The sequence below is a fragment of the Canis lupus genome, chromosome 2 (genome assembly GCF_003254725.2).
Source record: "Canis lupus dingo isolate Sandy chromosome 2, ASM325472v2, whole genome shotgun sequence".
In the NCBI taxonomy this organism is placed as follows: Eukaryota; Metazoa; Chordata; class Mammalia; order Carnivora; family Canidae; genus Canis; species Canis lupus.
Genome location: NC_064244.1, coordinates 1,894,703 through 1,912,249, shown reverse-complemented (window position 1 = coordinate 1,912,249; position 17,547 = coordinate 1,894,703). Strand labels below are relative to the sequence as shown.

The 17,547-nt window shown below is 35.1% G+C and overlaps 1 protein-coding gene across 21 annotated transcripts in view; it reads left to right on the top strand.

Moving 5' to 3' along the window:
• The window catches only part of CREM (cAMP responsive element modulator), a 75,880-nt gene that overhangs the window by 37,838 nt on the left and 20,495 nt on the right, over positions 1-17,547 (top strand). For 6 of the 21 annotated variants that reach the window (XM_049099504.1, XM_049099506.1, XM_025478437.3 and 3 more), the window contains 4 exons: positions 3,157-3,303; positions 6,759-6,856; positions 6,999-7,141; positions 15,638-15,826. In XM_049099504.1, coding sequence (XP_048955461.1) covers positions 3,157-3,303; positions 6,759-6,856; positions 6,999-7,141; positions 15,638-15,826 — 577 coding nt within the window. Of the gene's footprint in view, positions 1-2,854; positions 3,010-3,156; positions 3,304-6,758; positions 6,857-6,998; positions 7,142-15,637; positions 15,827-17,547 lie in introns of those variants that run through there. The other 15 variants (XM_049099516.1, XM_049099518.1, XM_049099509.1 and 12 more) reach the window with 5 other exon arrangements.

The window sequence follows — 17,547 nt, the reverse complement described above, 5'->3', positions numbered from 1 at the left end:
TTTTCAAAACAATGGCCAATAGCCAAACTATGGCTATTCAAACTTGAGTGTTTGGAAAATGTTTTCTTGAAAGCAAACGAAGTGAGCTTGTCACTTAAAGGAAAATGACTGACAGTGTTTATTGTCAATGATAAAATTCAAGCTTTTAAGCAGAAGTTTTGAATTTTGGAAATCCTGTGTCTGCCATTGTGAGCTTGATAGCTTTTCAGTATTTATAGTGTTCTGATAAGATTGCTGTTGATTTTAATGAATGAGGTTTTCTGATAAAGTATCATGAAATATGTCAGCATTTGGGAGATGTGCTTAACTCAGTGAGCCAATATTTTCCAAATAACTACTGCATGATGTTACAGAATCATGCATGGGATCCATTCAAAGTGCAGGGTTGGTCAGCGGATTTTAATATAACTGGTACTTCAGATTCCACATTGTAACTAATCTTTATGAAACAACCACATGTTGAGTTTTGGTGTAGTAACAAACAATAATATCCATGTTTTTTGGGAAGAGCTATTATAATACTCTTCCTTTTCTGATGGTTTATCTGCGTGAGGTCCAAATTTTCTTCATAGATCAACTAAAATAACATATTGCAGCACATTCAGTGTACAAGTAGGTATGAGAATTTAGCTAATTTTAACTAAACCGATGTTAAAAGAGTTTTTAAAAAAGTGAAACATTGGGACGCCTGGGTGGCTCAGCGGTTGTGTCTGCCTTTGGCTCAGGAAGTGATCCTGGAGTTCTGGGATCGAGTCCCACATCGGGCTCCCTTGCAGGGAGCCTGCCTCTGCTTGTGTCTTTGCCTGTGTGTGTCTCATGAATAAATAAATAAAATCTTTTAAAAAATAGAATAAAAAATAAAATAAAGTAAAACATTGATAGTCTGGTCACTAATTTTCTGTTTTTGGAAAATTAATTATTTTTAATAAAATTTGTTTATGTTAGTATAAATAGTGGAATTTTTTTGAGGTATAAAACTTTTTCAGTTTTAATTTCTAATATGGTAAATATTGACACATATAACCAGTGGTATACTGTCTTGTAAGAGCCAACTGCCTGCATCATTTCCCAACTTTGTGTTCAGCGTCATCTGTTGGTAAATTGAAACCTGCCAATAGTTGGAGTTTTTACATTGCAGACATCAGCAAACATTTTAAATCAAGGTTCTCCTTTCCCTAAAACTGTTAAACGTTTAGGGCACCTACTAGATATAAATCAGGTAAACAAAAACTTTGTTTTTTTTTTTAAAGATTTTATTTATTTATTCATGAGAGACACAGAGAGAGATTGAGGCAGAGACATAGGCAGAGGGAGAAGCAGGCTTCCTGCAGGGAGCCTGATGTGGGACTTGATCCCAGGACTCCAGGATCACACCCTGAGCTGAAGGCAGATGCTCAACTGCTGAGCCACCCAGGCATCCCTAAACAAAAACTTTTTGAGTCATCAGTAATTTTTAAGAATGTAAAAGTATCCTGAGAGACTAAAAAAGTTTGAGAATTATTGTGTGGCAAAAGGAGTACCTTTTGGAAGTTGGTCCACAAAGAGGTGGAAGCCTTTTTATTCATATAGGTTTATCTTCTGTGCTGCTTTGTGTGTGTGTGTGTGTGTAGTTTTTTTTTTTTTTTAACTTCTGGTTGTTAAATTTATTGGTTTTACTATGGCATAATCTTTTTCTTTCCTCTAAAATCTAAGGTAGACGATAATACTTGAGGGGCAAGTGTGCTAAAATTACCCTTTGGGCTACATGTTGGGTGTCTCCGCCGTTTTCCGTCTATTATGTAGGCCTGGCTCAAGCTGTGACTTCTACACAAAGCCTGTACTTATTGCTCAGACCCATTCTGATCTTTCTGTTCTGTACTCCCATGACTTTCATGGCCTGTACAATGGAGCAATTTGTTCTATACTTTTTGGTGTGCTTTTGTTTCTTAGGTGTTAATTTTATCAATTCTACTTTCTACCCTAGTGCATCTAGTACAATGCTCATCACATATGCTGTCTTGCATGGGTGAAAGATTTTTACTTTAGATTACCAAAGAAGTTTGCTTTCTAAGGAAATTTATAAATAAATCTTACAATTATTTGTTATAAACCCAATTTTTAATAATTGTTTTAAAGTATAAGTAGATTGGAAATCATTGGTGTTTCTTAGAGTGAGGCCCTATACAGAGGCTTCCTTCAAAGTTTGTTTTAGATCTTTTGGTTCTACTACCATTCATGATAAAAATTGGTAGCTTATTTCATTCCCTAAGTTTTTGACTCTTTTGAGCAAGTCATAATGAATAGTGAAAACAGTAAAATGAGGCAAAATTTCTAAGATTACACTGGCCTATAGGATTAAGTTGTTTACTAATTAGAAAACTTCACAGGAAAAAAAAAAAAAGAAAACTTGGTAGGTTTTGAATCCAGGGGGGTGGAGGTATTGTGTTTTGCTGGTAGGGATCTCTGTTGAAAGTCCTCAGGGGTGCTGGGAGATGGCTTTACTCTCTTTGTGCAAGCTAAGTGATGACTCTGGCCCTTTCTGTAGTTGCTGGAGCTAGTGAGGAGGAACGGTGTAAGGACATGCCAGCTCTAAGGCATGTGCGTTCTCTGGATCAGACACACTAAGGGCATGAGAAGTCCTGGAATTCCTCTGGCCTGTGCCATTTTGTGATTATGGGGACATAAAAGTAACTGTGATTTTTGTTAGTAGAGATAAAGCATTAGCTTGCATCTGGAGTAATACCAGTATATCGCATTTCAAATTTTTCATTTATTAAAAAACAATTCACCATATTTAAGTTCTTTCTCCAATTTCTCTGAGAAAGTTAGGGTAGTTTATACTCTGGCCTAAATAAGGATTCACTGTTAGTGGTCACGAGGTTGTAGTGAGGTAGTTTAACTGCTTTAGAACTTTGTGCTTAGAACATTCTTAGCCACCGAAGCATGGGAACCGAAAGTGAGGAGCATGGGTTCTTTAATATCTATCACATCAGAGAATGACTGTTCCAGGACAGTAACCACCTCCTAATGGTAAGTACCCCAGTGTGCTTGGCATTTCTCAGAAGCAGAAGGAAGGGAAAAAATGGCCACTCATAATAGTGAATGGTATTTCTTTTAAAAAGCAAAAAGAACAGAAAATGATCCAGGCATAATCCTCAATGATGATCATTTTTGCAGGTTTCTGTAGCTGGATCAGGCACCGGAAGAGGCTCCCCAGCTGTAACTCTAGTACAGTTACCTTCGGGCCAAACTGTTCATGTCCAGGGAATAATTCAGACACCACAGCCATCGGTTATTCAGTCACCACAAATACAAACTGTTCAGGTTAGCTTCCTTCCTAGATGATTTGCCTTTGACTTTCTTCAGTGTTTTTTTTTCCTTTTATTAATTCATTTATCATTTTTGTATAGCTTTTATGCTCACGTCTTTTTATTAGAAATTTGGAGGAATTTCCTTTTCCTATGTGAAGTGCATTGTGCCCTGCTAGACACATAGATTTGACTTAAGAGTTGCAGTTTGTTGTTAGCTCTTGATTTATAGGATGAGTAATTGCCAGATGAGTAATTCTTCGAGTTGTTGCACTGTGCACAAATTTAGATTTATTTAGCAAAGCTCTCCAGTGGAGCTTAAAAATATTTTGAGGATTCTCTGAAGATGTTTGATTAACAGAGTAATATAAAGATTACCGTTTTCATGAATACTCACATTAGTAGGTGGGTGGAAATTTAAGTTTATTTTTGTTTAATTCAGTATCTCTAACTTGTAGGAAACATAGGATATCTTTGTCACCTTAGTATTATGCTTCTACATCACTCACCCCTCTCAGATGAAACCTTGGTTTTTGTAGACAGGTTATTGTGACTGTGATCCAGATGTATGTTTTATTATTTATTATTATCAGAGTTGATCACAAGTCCTTAACATTTCTTGAAGCTAAATTTTTTAAGGTTTTTATTTTAATTCCACTTAGTTAACATACTAAGTGTAATATTAGCTTCAGGTGTACAATATAGTGATTCAGTACTTCCATACAGCTCCTGGTGCTCATCACAACAGGTACATTCCTTAGTCCCCATCACCTGTTTCCCCCATTCCGCCACCCACCTCCCCTCTAGTAACCATCAGTTTTTCTCTATAGTTAAGAGGCTGTTTATTGGTTTGTCTCTCTCTCCCTTTTTTCCACTTTGCTTATTTGTTTTGTTTCATAAATTCCACATGAATGAAATAATGTGGTATTTGTCTTTCTCTAACTTATTTAGCTTAGCATTATCATACTCCCTAGCGCCATCCATGTTGTTGCAAATAGCAAAGTTTCATTCCTTTTTATGGTTAAATAATATTCCATTGTACATATATACCGCATCCTCTTTATCCATTTATCACTTGATGGATACTTGGGCTGCTTCCACAATTTGGCTATTGTAAGTAATGCTCCTATAAAATCCTATACAATTTGGCTATTGTAAGTAATGCATGTATCTCTTTGAATTAGTGTTTTTGTATTCTGTGGGTAAATATCTAGTAGTATGATTGCTGGATTGTAGGGTAATCATATTTTCTAGTTTTTGAGGAGCCTCCATACTGTATCCCACAGTAGCTGCATCAGTTTGCATTCCCAGCAACAGTGCACAGGATTCCTTTTTCTCCACATCCTCACCAACATTTATTGTTTCTTCTATTGTTGATTTTAGCCATTCTGATAGGTGTAAGTATGCATTTTTTAAAGCATAGTTTTCTTGATTATTGAATTTATTTGTCCTTTTTGAGGTCAGTTATCCTTTAGATGTTGAAATTATTTGAACATAGTTGATGACACAAAGATCAGTGAGGAAAACATAGGTGTGCACACTTAATCAGTCTTGTCTCTTGCATATATGAGTAAAATTTATTGCAGAATAAGGATAAAGGCTGCAACATGATATTTGAAGTAATAAATCCACATACATTAAAAACTTACTTTGCTGCACAAGTATCTTTTCAAAAGAGTAAGAATCATTCTTAGCATTGTCTCTTTTTTTCCCATAATGACCCTTGATTCCAAGAGTTTCTGACTCTTTCTGACCCTGATTATAAAACAAGAAAGTCAAAAAAAAACAAAAAAACAAAAAACAAGAAAGTCCTTCCACTCTCCTTTTTGAATCATGACTTTTATTGGGGTGCAGATATTTCTGCTCAAGTTTGAACTTGGCTGCTATTGATTAGAAACGACAAATACCCACTATTTGCTTGAACGTGGAGGGATCTGGAGGGTATTGTGCTGAGTGAAATAAGTCAATTGGAAAAGGACAAACATTATATGGTCTCATTCGTTTGGGGAATATAAAAATTGGTGAAAGGGAATAAAGGGAAAGGAGTGAAAATATCAGTGAGGGTGACAAAACATTTCCCACCTAACTCTGGACAAGGGGTAGTGGAAGGGGAAGTGGGCAGGGGGTTGGGGTGACTGGGTGATGGGCACTGAGGGGGGCACTTGGCGGGATGAGCACTGGGTGTTAAGCTATATGTTGGCAAATTGAACTCCAATAAAAAATAATAAAAAAAAGAACTTGGCTGCTATTGAAAGTATTATATTCAGTAGGCTTTTTTTGATTTTGTTAAGTAGGTGATTTAATTATCTTTGTAGAGGTTAAGTGCCAGTGGATCTTGAGTCTTAGAGTTCCCACTTTTTGAACAATGGTCAAGTCACTTTGTGTGCATGAACTTCAACTTTCACATTTCTAAAATGGATAAAATAGTATCCTACCTCACATAAGGGGTTATGAGTATATGAGACGTGTGAAAGTGATCAATGTTTGGTGGCGATATATGATTGCTGATTGCAACATTTTTTCTAAGTTCTATTCATTGGTTCGTGTACTTATGTGTAGGGCGTCCATGACCAGAATGTATGGCCATATTGTGTAAATGAATCTGTATATCAGTGTGCCTTGAGAAATATATATTCCTGCATGCATTGTTGACATTTAAATAAATTCTTTTGATTTTGCCTGAATCAAATTCTCCTGTAATTGTAAAGTTAAGTAAAGTGAGTTTTATAAACTCAGAACCCCTAGGCCCTGAATAATAAAGGCTAAACATACTGAGAGCTCTCATGTTATTGTAGAGATTCATTACTTTCGTTTTCAGACTTTCCTTAAAATCATGTGATTTTTATGTGCTTTGAGAAATGAAATCATGCTTAAAACTCTGATCTTTCTTTTTTCCTTATTTTGACCTTCAAGACTTAACCACATCAAGCCCCCCCTTCCTTCATGTCATATAATTCCTAACTTTAATCAGGCTTATTTACTTGTTTGCTTCTTTGAACCTATCTAATGTCTAGTTTGAAAATGCAGCTCAAGTAAGCAGTGGTATTGTGAAGAGGGCAAGGAGGTCAAGATGCTTTATTCTTCCTTTGTCACTAGCTCACTCCATCCCTAATGGATTTGTAAGAGTAGGTTCAGGGTGGAGATCTTTTCTTCGGTCTTATGTAGCTTTTATGTAATCCTTTCCTGTGAAGCTTCAGTCATTCCAACCACTTTGAGTTGCATCCCTGTAGTATTTATCACCCGAGCCATACCTGCTGTACACTGAAGTGTGTGTGTGTGTGTGTGTGTGTGTGTGTGTGTGCTCCCTCTCCTAAGGCAGATGTGCAGTGTACTAGTGCAGGTTCACTGTGTTGTGGTGCTAGACACTTTCCCAGCCCCGGCTTAGTGCTGCCCAGAGGCCCATAAGCACCGTTTTTTGAATGAAGGAGATCATCTATTTTATGATGCATTTCAGAAACTCTTGTATTATAGGTAGCAACAATTGCAGAGACAGATGAGTCTGCAGAATCAGAAGGTGTAATTGATTCTCGTAAACGTAGAGAAATCCTTTCACGAAGACCCTCTTATAGGTAAGTTATTTAAACTTCCTAATATAATGACACTCCAAAAAGGGAGAATAATTATGTATCAAACCGATTTATCCATTATACTTTCCTGTTTTAAATCTCATTCAAATATCTTGATTATTTCTGTTGTTAAATTATGTTTTAGAAAAATACTGAATGAACTTTCCTCTGATGTGCCTGGTGTTCCCAAGATTGAAGAAGAAAAATCAGAGGAAGAAGGAACGCCACCTAACATCGCTACCATGGCAGTACCGACTAGCATATATCAGACTAGCACGGGGCAATACAGTATGTATGCTGCAATTCGCTATGATACAGTGCTAGCTTTAAGTCTTCTCTAGTTACATTGAAGCAACTTGGGTTTGACATTAAATTGTTCCATTTTAAAATGCATCATAATGTCTACACTGTGTATATTGTAGAATGAAACGTACATGTTAAAGAAGTGAGAGATTTGTACTGACAGCTGCCATATATTTTGAAAAGTAAAAACATTTTTACTGAATATAGAAGAAAAATTTTGGGCAAAAATAAAGGGAGGGTTTGCCTATTTATATGTTTATATTCATGTCGGGTAAAAATTTAAAACTTACTGTTTTTTGTTGTCTTTATAAGATGCATGCGAACCTAAGATATAAATGTCTGTAATTCATTCTTGTTGGCTTTTGTTACCAACAATTACATATTATGCTTACTAATCTAAAAGAGGTACATGATGTTCCCTAAATTATGTTTTAAATGTAATTATGTTTTCATTACTCTGTTAATTTGTGCTGCAGCTTTTTCTAGAAGAGAATGGAAAATGATTTATTTTTTAAAACTACAGCAATTGAACAGATCATTTTATTTGAAATTTTAAACATCAAAAGCTGTAAATAAACAGATACGTTCACATTTAGTCTTGTGCATTTTAATGGGCTGTTAATCTTGTGCTTTTTGCTCTAATTAAAGCACTGACTTTTTTTTCCCCAAATCAAGTACATTTGAAATACATAATATGCTTTAGTAAAAAACAAGAGCTAGGAAGAAAAGCAAAAAGGGGGAAGAAAAGCCAGGAAAAGGACATAAAAAAAGATTTTTTTTAAAAAAAGCTATTTAGGTAATGGAATATGTGTGGTATTAAATACTGTGTTGGTTTAAATATGATGGTAGGATTTTAGATATGTTTTGTTTTCCCTTTATTTTTTTAAAGATTTTATTTATTTATTCATGAAAGACAGAGAGAGGCAGAGACACAGGCAGAGGGAGAAGCAGGCTCCATGCAGGGAGCCTGATGTGGGACTTGATCCTGGGACTCCAGGATCATGCCCTGCACCGAAGGGAGGCACTAAACTGCTGAGCCACCCAGGGATTCCCTTGTTTTCCCTTTAAAAAACAGCAATACCTAGAAAAATCTTGAGTCTTTAAAATGTAGCTGTTAAAGCAAATGAGCTACCCTTTAATATATGGGAAGGTCTTATATAGTCATTAGTTTTTTAGAGTTTTTTATTTTGGTGGTGGTAGATTTGCAGTATTAAACTAATTATCATTTGGCAATTCTGGTTCTTCAGGTAGCTCCTACCATGATACCTAGAAGAATTGGGGTATAATTTGTCCACAGCCTCTATGGGGTGCTGAGTGGACATGTCCAATGTCAGTGTTAGGAAAAGGAAGCAACCCACTGTCTCTGTAAAGAGTTAGACCTTGAGGTTTTCACTGTAATTTTTTTTTTTAATTTTTATTTATTTATGATAGTCACACAGAGAGAGAGAGAGAGAGAGAGAGAGGCAGAGACACAGGCAGAGGGAGAAGCAGGCTCCATGCACCGGGAGCCCGACGTGGGATTCGATCCTGGGTCTCCAGGATCGCGCCCTGGGCCAAAGGCAGGCGCCAAACCGCTGCGCCACCCAGGGTTCCCTCACTGTAATTTTTTAAATTACCTCCCTGATTTATATACCTTTTTGTCCAGCCCAGTGGGAATATATGGTAGGAATTTTAGAACTGTAAATCAGAGTTTGCCAGCTGGAGTGCCCCTGCAGTACAGCACACAGGTACAGGGGTGTGAGCACCTCATGCCCTCACTCCCTGGGGTGGCTGGACAGGGCTTGAGGCTGCTGTGGAAACTCCTGGTTGTTCAGGTCTGGTCTTGAGCAGTGGCTGTACACATACTATCATTATCTATTTGTGACGTGATAGGGAAAAGGTTGGAAATTACTGATGAAATAATGCTGAGACATCTTAAAGTTTGGGGGGGTGATCTAAGATGCTGTCATCTTAAACATTTCTTTGGCATATCCCAATGCAGCTGAGGAATTTATAGAAGTGGTCATCTCTTTACAAGTGATATGGAAGGGGCTGTAGATTGTTAGTTGAAATTTGAAATTGTGAAAACATTGGATTGAGAGAATATTGAAGCTAGAGATGATGTGGGGAAGGCACCAGGCCCTGCCATTCACTAACTGGATCAGAGAGAGAAGCTTCATTTTCCCATCTCAGGGTCTTTGAAATGGGAACAATACTAAAATTGCCAAACTCTGGGGTTAGTGTGAGGATAAAAGTAAATAACAAGGAAAAATAGTAGAAAACAGACATGCTACTTTTGACACAAAACAGAAATGTAAGGCAGTGTCTCATGCGTGAACTTTCCCTCCAGGTAGCAACAAAGCCTTTATTTCATGTGCTCTGAGTGTATACACTTGCAGCGGGGGCCTGGCGGGAGACGTCACTGTGGGCGCAGGTGGTGAGAGCAGAGTCATGAGTTACAGTGGAGAACAGCAAATCGAAAGTTTAGAAGTTAAGTGTTTATCTGTTTGCCACATTAGAGGGACTGTCTCTTGTTGAGGTTTCTTAATTTAGACCCATACAGTATGATCCTGGCAGTTATTAAAAGTTGTGATTATTCTGTATGTGCTGTCTGCAGATAGAAATTGCCATTTGTATTGCTTCATGAAAAGTGATACTGCCTTTGCTAAAAATGCATCTCTTAGGCATTTAGTGATGTTTATGTTGATAACTCTTCGGAAAGGTGAATACTAACATTTAATGTGTTTAAAAGACATTTACTTTCATTGGAGGGTAAATGTATATTTACACATAGACAAGATCCATTTTCATTAATAGTATTTCTTAGTAGGAATAACTTTTTTTTTTTTTTATAAATTTTTTTTTTTTTTTATAAATTTTTTTTTTAATTTTTATTTATTTATGATAGTCACAGAGAGAGAGAGAGAGGCAGAGACACAGGCAGAGGGAGAAGCAGGCTCCATGCACCGGGAGCCTGACATGGGATTCGATCCCGGGTCTCCAGGATCGCGCCCTGGGCCAAAGGCAGGCGCTAAACCACTGCGCCACCCAGGGATCCCTTAGTAGGAATAACTTAATAGATACTAATGCTTTAACATTGTTCCTGGATATCTAGAAAATGAAATAATTGCTGGTGTCCTTTGGTTTTTAAGCCAGAGAAGTTTATTTTACTAGAATTTTTGGAGATTATTCTGGGTTATTTGTATGTACCAAATATACCAAAGAAGTTTATTTTACTAGAATTTCTGGAGATTATTCTGGTACAGTTGCATGTACTTCTCATAACCTTTTACTGTAAAATGTGTTTTTGTAGGTTTTTCTTGCTTCAACTTTTATTTATGGATGACTTTCCCCTAAAACTTCACTTTGTTTTTTTTCCAAAGATGATTATTTTAGATTATTTTTAATTTAATATAATGAGTTAGTTGGAGTTAAAAACAAAAAGAACTATGCGACTTTGTCAAAGTTGAAAAAATAAAATAAAAATGAGTGTATTCAAGCTTTCTCATATATAATCAGATAAATTTTTAATAGTTGAAAGTTAGATATTTGACAGAAGTTGACCTTATTTTTACAATTTATTTTTTTAATCCCAGAAACTAAGAAGTGAAAGTTAGAATAGGCTACTCCCTGGGAGTAGTAAAAGTAACTCTAAATAGAGATTCATTATTGCAACACCAAGTAAGTCAGCTACACTTGCAAAATCTTTACTGGAAGTACAGATCTTAGTGATAGGTTTGTTGTAGGCCAATTAAGTCATTCTGGCCAAAGAAAATCTGTTTTGTTTCAAGAGAATATTTCTGAAAGATAGCAGTTCAGATAATCTCAGATTTAGCAAAGAATGTTACTTGTTGCATAAGAGATTTTAAATCTGCATTAAATGGAAATAAATTTCATAAATATATAGTAAAAGTGACTGAAGAAATTTATATGTTTGCAGTTTCTTAATTCATGAAGTTTTCTCCAAAGACAGTCTTTTTTTTTTATTTTAGTCCCCCACTCTACTATACTTGACCTCTTTCCTTACCAGTTAAGGACTATCATCACCCAAGATTTTTTTTCTAAATGTCCCTTGTCTCTTTGCTTGTTCCTACTTTATTTTACTAGGAAACTTGTTAGAATGAGTCTCTGTTAACTCATCTTTACTGGAATTCTTATACACTAAAGGTAAGTGGATCAATCCAAAATCCACCATTATAAAAAGAGATCTATGTGAACTTTGTGGGCTAAAGAATTCAGAATTCTCAGGAGACTCATATGAATAAACACTGATTCCATTTCTTCATAAAAGGAATTTGCGTGATAGATGTATGCATTCTAAAGTAAATGCGGTCGCACTTATAATTCTTAGTAGTGATTTTGCTTACATTCTCCCAAAATAATTTTCAAAGCAAACACAGAAGGTATTTCCTTAATGTAAATCTGGCTTTTTAATCTTGGTGTTGCTATTCCTGTTACAACAAGAGGCTATTTTAGTCTCTTTTGGTTTTTAAGGCACAGGTACTCACAGGTTCTATTCCACACTCACTTTTTAAATTTATAAATCTGAGAGCTCACTAGCATAAGGTCTGCCGTTCTTTATAAAGTTAATTCAGTGAAGTTTTATTTATGAGGTTTTTTTTTTGCAATTTGGAATAAAGATGGTTTTAATTATAATTAAACATTTCCATGTTTATATGTTTGAATTAGCTCATATATACAGGTTTAGGATTACAAAGATGTTAGTATCAGAGGAAAAGAATCCAGGTGGAATCTTAATTTAAATAAATTCTACTCCTTCCTCATTTGGTCACAAACTCTTTTTTGTTTTTCTTTTTTAGTTTTCCACCCTTAATTATCTTTCTTTTCTTCCTTCTTTGGTGATCATACAAGACTTTAAAATGTTGCCTTTTTAATTAAAAATTTTTTTTACCAAAATTCTTGAATTTTTATCCCACACATAATATTTTCCTTACTGCTTTGATATTAATAGTTTTAGGAGAAAAGTGTTCAATAGCAATGAGTAGAAGTAACAAATTTCTTAAATATGGTTTTGTAAATTAGGAATTGTTAAAGAATTTATTGCCTACACTAGTTGATATGATATCATACTGGTTACTGTGATGTATGGTAAATTGGGGATGGAGAAACCATACTTTGGTTAATACTGATTAGAAACTAAATACCATGACTATATAAGGTTGTATATAGACACAATTGTGTAACCCCTAAAACCAACTTAGTAGAAAATTACTTAGTAAGTTAAGGAATTACAGTCGATCTAGACAAATTCTTAATGTAAGGTTAGTGTGTCCAACATTCACCCTGTGGGTATAGGGTAACCTACATAATTATGGGGTAGAGCTTACCTGAGACTAGAGAAAAATAAGTTAGCTAATGCCCAGAACAACTGGGACAACAGAGCCTAACCTCTACCCACCATTACTATGAGCAGTAACATACTAGCAAGCTTGAATCAATTAATAATGAACATTGAAGTAGAATTTAATTGATTATGTAATCTAGCTGTTCAATTTTCCATTTATTTTATCAAACTAATGTTACTAAGGATTACTTAAAAAAGGAAAATCAGAATGCATTAATCTAAAATAAAAACTTCTGCCTGAGTCCCAATCTGTTTTCCTAGACCAGTATGGACTCATTGTGATCAGCAGTGTGGCCATAGGTGTAAACTTTTATGCTTCAGTTGCATGTGTCAGTCTAAGAAATCATTAATAAAGCCTAAAGTAAAATTAGTAGGAAGTACAAAAGTATTTTATCTTCATTGGTTACTAGTGGCCTTCCTATGGGTCAATCATTTTATTTAAAAATTATTAGCCAGACATGATGTCTGGGATTTGTTTTGAAATATTCCAGACAAAAAAAAAAAAAAAGGTTGGGATGAGTGGGCAGGGAAAAATAGATGACACAAAATTCTTTCTACTTTTATGTTTGCTAACAAATTTTCCTAAGTTTCAAAAACATAATTAGGTAAAACAAAAAATGTGACTAAACTCATTAAGTTAAATTCATCTTAATTTTTCCTACTATTTATCTTGATGTGTTTATTGAATACACAAATTTTTCTATCCTTGAATATTTTGTAACCTGAAAAGTTTCCTCTTTAAATCTTGAATAGACACACACACACACACACACACACAAAAGACCTGATTCTTGTATCCCGAAGCATTGGTAAATCTTGTTTATTGTCAAATGAGAGGTACCATTTTGAATGGGAAGGTCTTCTGTCATTTGATAATGCCAAAATCAAAAGTGCCTTTGGTATAAAAAATAAAAGCTAAGCTAAAGTACAAGACTTATCAGCAGAAATGTTTCCTCTAGGCCTATCGTGTATGTGTGTGTGTGTGTGTGTGTGTGTGTGTGTGTGTGTTTACCTCTGTTTTCCATGTCTAATTATATAATGACCAGAAAATAAAATGATGAGAGGAACAGATTCTTTATATATCAACTTCACAATGTGAAAACAAAGAAGTTTGGTTGGAACTATGAGGAAACATTGAAAAAAATAAAGGGTGAAAAAAAGAAAATATGAAAAGAAAACAAGTAAGGGCCTTTGTTATCCACCTATTTCATATTCTTATCCTCGGCGACAATGACTCTCAACTTAAATTTTTTTTTACTAGTCCCAAAGCTTGTTAATTGTATTGGCATTGAAAATTAAGTTCTCTAATTAGAATTTGAAGCCATACTTTAACTCTTCTAGATTCACAAGTGGATTAAGTTGCTTATGATATAGTCTGCCTTGAAGAAATTCAGCATTTATTGAGTGCCTGCTGTTTGCTAGGCTTTGTGCTTCTTCCACATTGTGGTTACACAGCCTGTGTGTGTTCTTTCTAAAGCACTATTTCTGTAACACCAAACTAATTATCAACTAAACATACATTCAGATATATGATAACATGAAATACAATCATGTCCAATCATGAAGACCTGAGGAAGCAATAGCTCTTCTTTTTCATGCTTCTCTTTTAAGAAAATAGACATAGTTAGGTTTCTTCCAAACCCTTTTGTTATAAAGGTTGAATCCTGAGACCCTTGAAATCTTGTTTTTAAAACATGTACAGAATATGATGCTGTACATGAGCTAAATGAAGAAGGTGATATTACATAAATTTCTCAACCTCAGCACCATTAACATTCTGTAACTGATTCTCAGGTTTCTGTCAATCTTATCCTAATAGTGGCCTGTCAAAGAACAAAGACACAGAGAATGCATCTTGCAGAAATCTTTTTCAAAATGTTAACCCATCTTTCTGTGTTAGGCCCTAGGATCTCAGGTCAAGGAACTAAAGATTTGTTGTTGCTCTTTCTTATAGTTGAGACAGGTTTAAACAATCAGGTGTTCACCTACATGGGTCTTTGCTTGGATACTGTTGAAAAGATACTGTTTACTTACCAGCTAGGTAAACAACAGAACTCATCTGCTAATGCCAAAAATTTTAAAGCTCTTAATCCAGTTCCAAGTAGGAAATATTCAACATACACTTTGACACACTACTGTAACATTCCTGTAAGACATTCATGTTAACTTACAGGTGTTGTGTTATTCTTTTAAAAGCATACCCTTTGGTTTCACTTCATCTGTGGTACTTAAACTAAAACATAGAATGGTAATGTTTATGTTTATGTTATGTTTAAGATAACAGAACTCTTCAAATATTTTAAGCAGTGCTTATTTGTCTATTAGAGTGAAATTTAAAAACAAAACATTTGATCAGTTGTTCTTTGGAAACTTTTGGTTAATATGTTAACTTTTAAACATGACTGGCAAGTGTTCAGAGGAAGTCCACCTCATATTGTTGCCATTAGCTGCAGTTATTCAAGACACTTGGTACAGGTAAATATTGTAGCACAAATTCTTTCAATAGTTGTATTTTAAGATACTTTCCAACTTAACATTTTATATTTCAGGATTCTCCTGATATAGTCAAAATGGTAAATGTTACGGTTTGGCAAACTTAGCATTTACAATCAAAATATATAGTAATATATATTCCATTAACAGCTATTTTGTTTAAAAAAAGCTACTTTGTTTTGATGAGAAATTAGTTAGTTGAATGAAGATATAAATTAATGGTAATTCTGATGCTTGATGGGATTTTACTGACTACTTTTTAAATATTAGAAGAATGCTATTTATCTATAACTAAGGACATCTGAGAGAATGGAGAAAATCAAGAAGCTGGCTTTTCTCCCTGTCTGCATCTCCACTTTTCCTCTTAAATAATTTAGTGGGATGGATACCAGGGAGGAGGCAAAATCTATGGGTTCTATGTATTTCAAATAATTCTGAATAAAAGTTATTTTCAAGTGTTCATGAGCTTTTTCAGTGTTGTCCCATGAAGAAGGATCTCCTTATCAATTCAGCATAGAGAAATAAGGGTAAACTGATCATGAGCAGCATTGGTAATTAATAGACCCACAGTATATTCTTCCAGTATGGGATTATTAAAAATGAATCTTGAAATTCTCTAATATTTCTTTTCTTTTTCTGTTAAGTTGCTATAGCCCAAGGTGGAACAATCCAGATTTCTAACCCAGGATCTGATGGTGTTCAGGGACTACAGGCATTAACAATGACAAATTCAGGAGCTCCTCCACCAGGTGCTACAATTGTACAGTATGCAGCACAATCAGCTGATGGCACACAGCAGTTCTTTGTCCCAGGCAGCCAGGTTGTTGTTCAAGGTATATTTTATTAATCTAATACATTTAGAATACCTGTGCATCACTATATCACACCAGTTAGCGGTGATTTTGTAGTTTTCTGAAATATATAGGAGGCAGATTTGGGAGGGGGCACTTAAAAGCTTGAAGAAGGAATATTTTAGTACATTTGATAACACATTGAATTTTATGGTTTTCGCTTTTCTAGCAAGTTTTATTGGCTCTAAAGAAAAGTTCAATTCAGAGTAGCACGATGGGAAAAAAAGACCTGGATACATGAATGAATTTGTACTAATTCATATTTTTATTACCCGGTCTATGAAGATTTAAATATCCAGTGCATGGTGCACTGAATTGGGGGTTTTCCCCAGATATGACACTCAAGTCTCATTTCTAGACATTTCATGTCAAAACAAATGCTGATTTTTTTTTTCTCTAGACCGTTCTAGTATATTTAAAGTTCAGGTACCCATTCTACTTCATATGGAAGTAGTAAGATAAAACATTTGGGGGTGTAGCCCTAAGCTTTTAGAGTAACCTAAGATTTCCATTAAATTCGAATATATATGATTATTATTTGAATATATATTATTTTAATTTCATTCAGTTTTGCTCATAATAACTATAATATATTTAATACAACTTGCAAAAATCCTATGTTTTCATTTAACTGTATTCTTGGCATTTACTTAGGACGTTTGATGTAGCACTAATTTTAAAGGGAATAATATTCATTCTTTTGGTTTGAAAGTTTTGCAAGTATGGAAAAAAGATTCTGATTAATGAATCTCTTGATAATTAGCTTTACTCTTAGGTATTTGGGGGGTTAATATGGACTGTAATAAAAGTGTATCAGGTACTGAGTGGTACTTCCACTCCATTTATGGAGTAAAAAAAAAATTCATAGTACTTTTCTAATACTTTGTTTTCTTTTAATTGTAAAATGAAAGCCACCTGTTTTATTTCCCCCGATTCTCATGAACCCTCTATGTCTAAATAAATAACGATAAAGACTCATCATTTTTTCTAATTTATCTTTTTTATATGGAAAATCTGTAAACCCGATACTTTAATAAGAAGAGCTTAAAAATGTTTTATGTTTTGTGTAGATAATATACTAATGAGTTTTATACTTATGGGGTTTTAAGAACTCATTTTCTTCTATTAGTCACAAGAATATTTTTCTACAATAACTATATTAGCTAGTTTTACCTAAGATTTTATTTATTTATTCATGAGAGACACACAGAGACAGAGACAGAGACAGAGAGGCAGAGACAGAGGCAGAGGGCAAAGCAGTCTCCATGCAGGGAGCCCGATGTGGGACTCGATCCCAGGTCTCCAGGATCACACCCTGGGCTGAAGGCAGGCACTAAACCACTGAGCCACCCGGGCTGCCCAGTACTCTATTCTGTACTGTTGGTCTCCTTTTCTTTTCTTTTTTTAAAAGATTAATTAATTTATTTTAGAGAGAGAGCAGGAGGGAGGGACAGGAGGGAGGGAAAGACAGTTTTAAGTGGACTCCATGCTGAGCATAGACCCCCAGACAGAGCTTGATCTCATGACCCTGAGGTCACGACCTGAGCTAAACCAAGAGTTGGAACCTTAACTGCCTGTGCCACCCAGGCACCCCTTCTTGGTCTCCTTTTCTTTTTTTTTTTTTTTTTTTTTTTTAATTTTTTATTTATTTATGATAGTCACAGAGAGAGAGAGAGAGAGAGGCAGAGACACAGGCAGAGGGA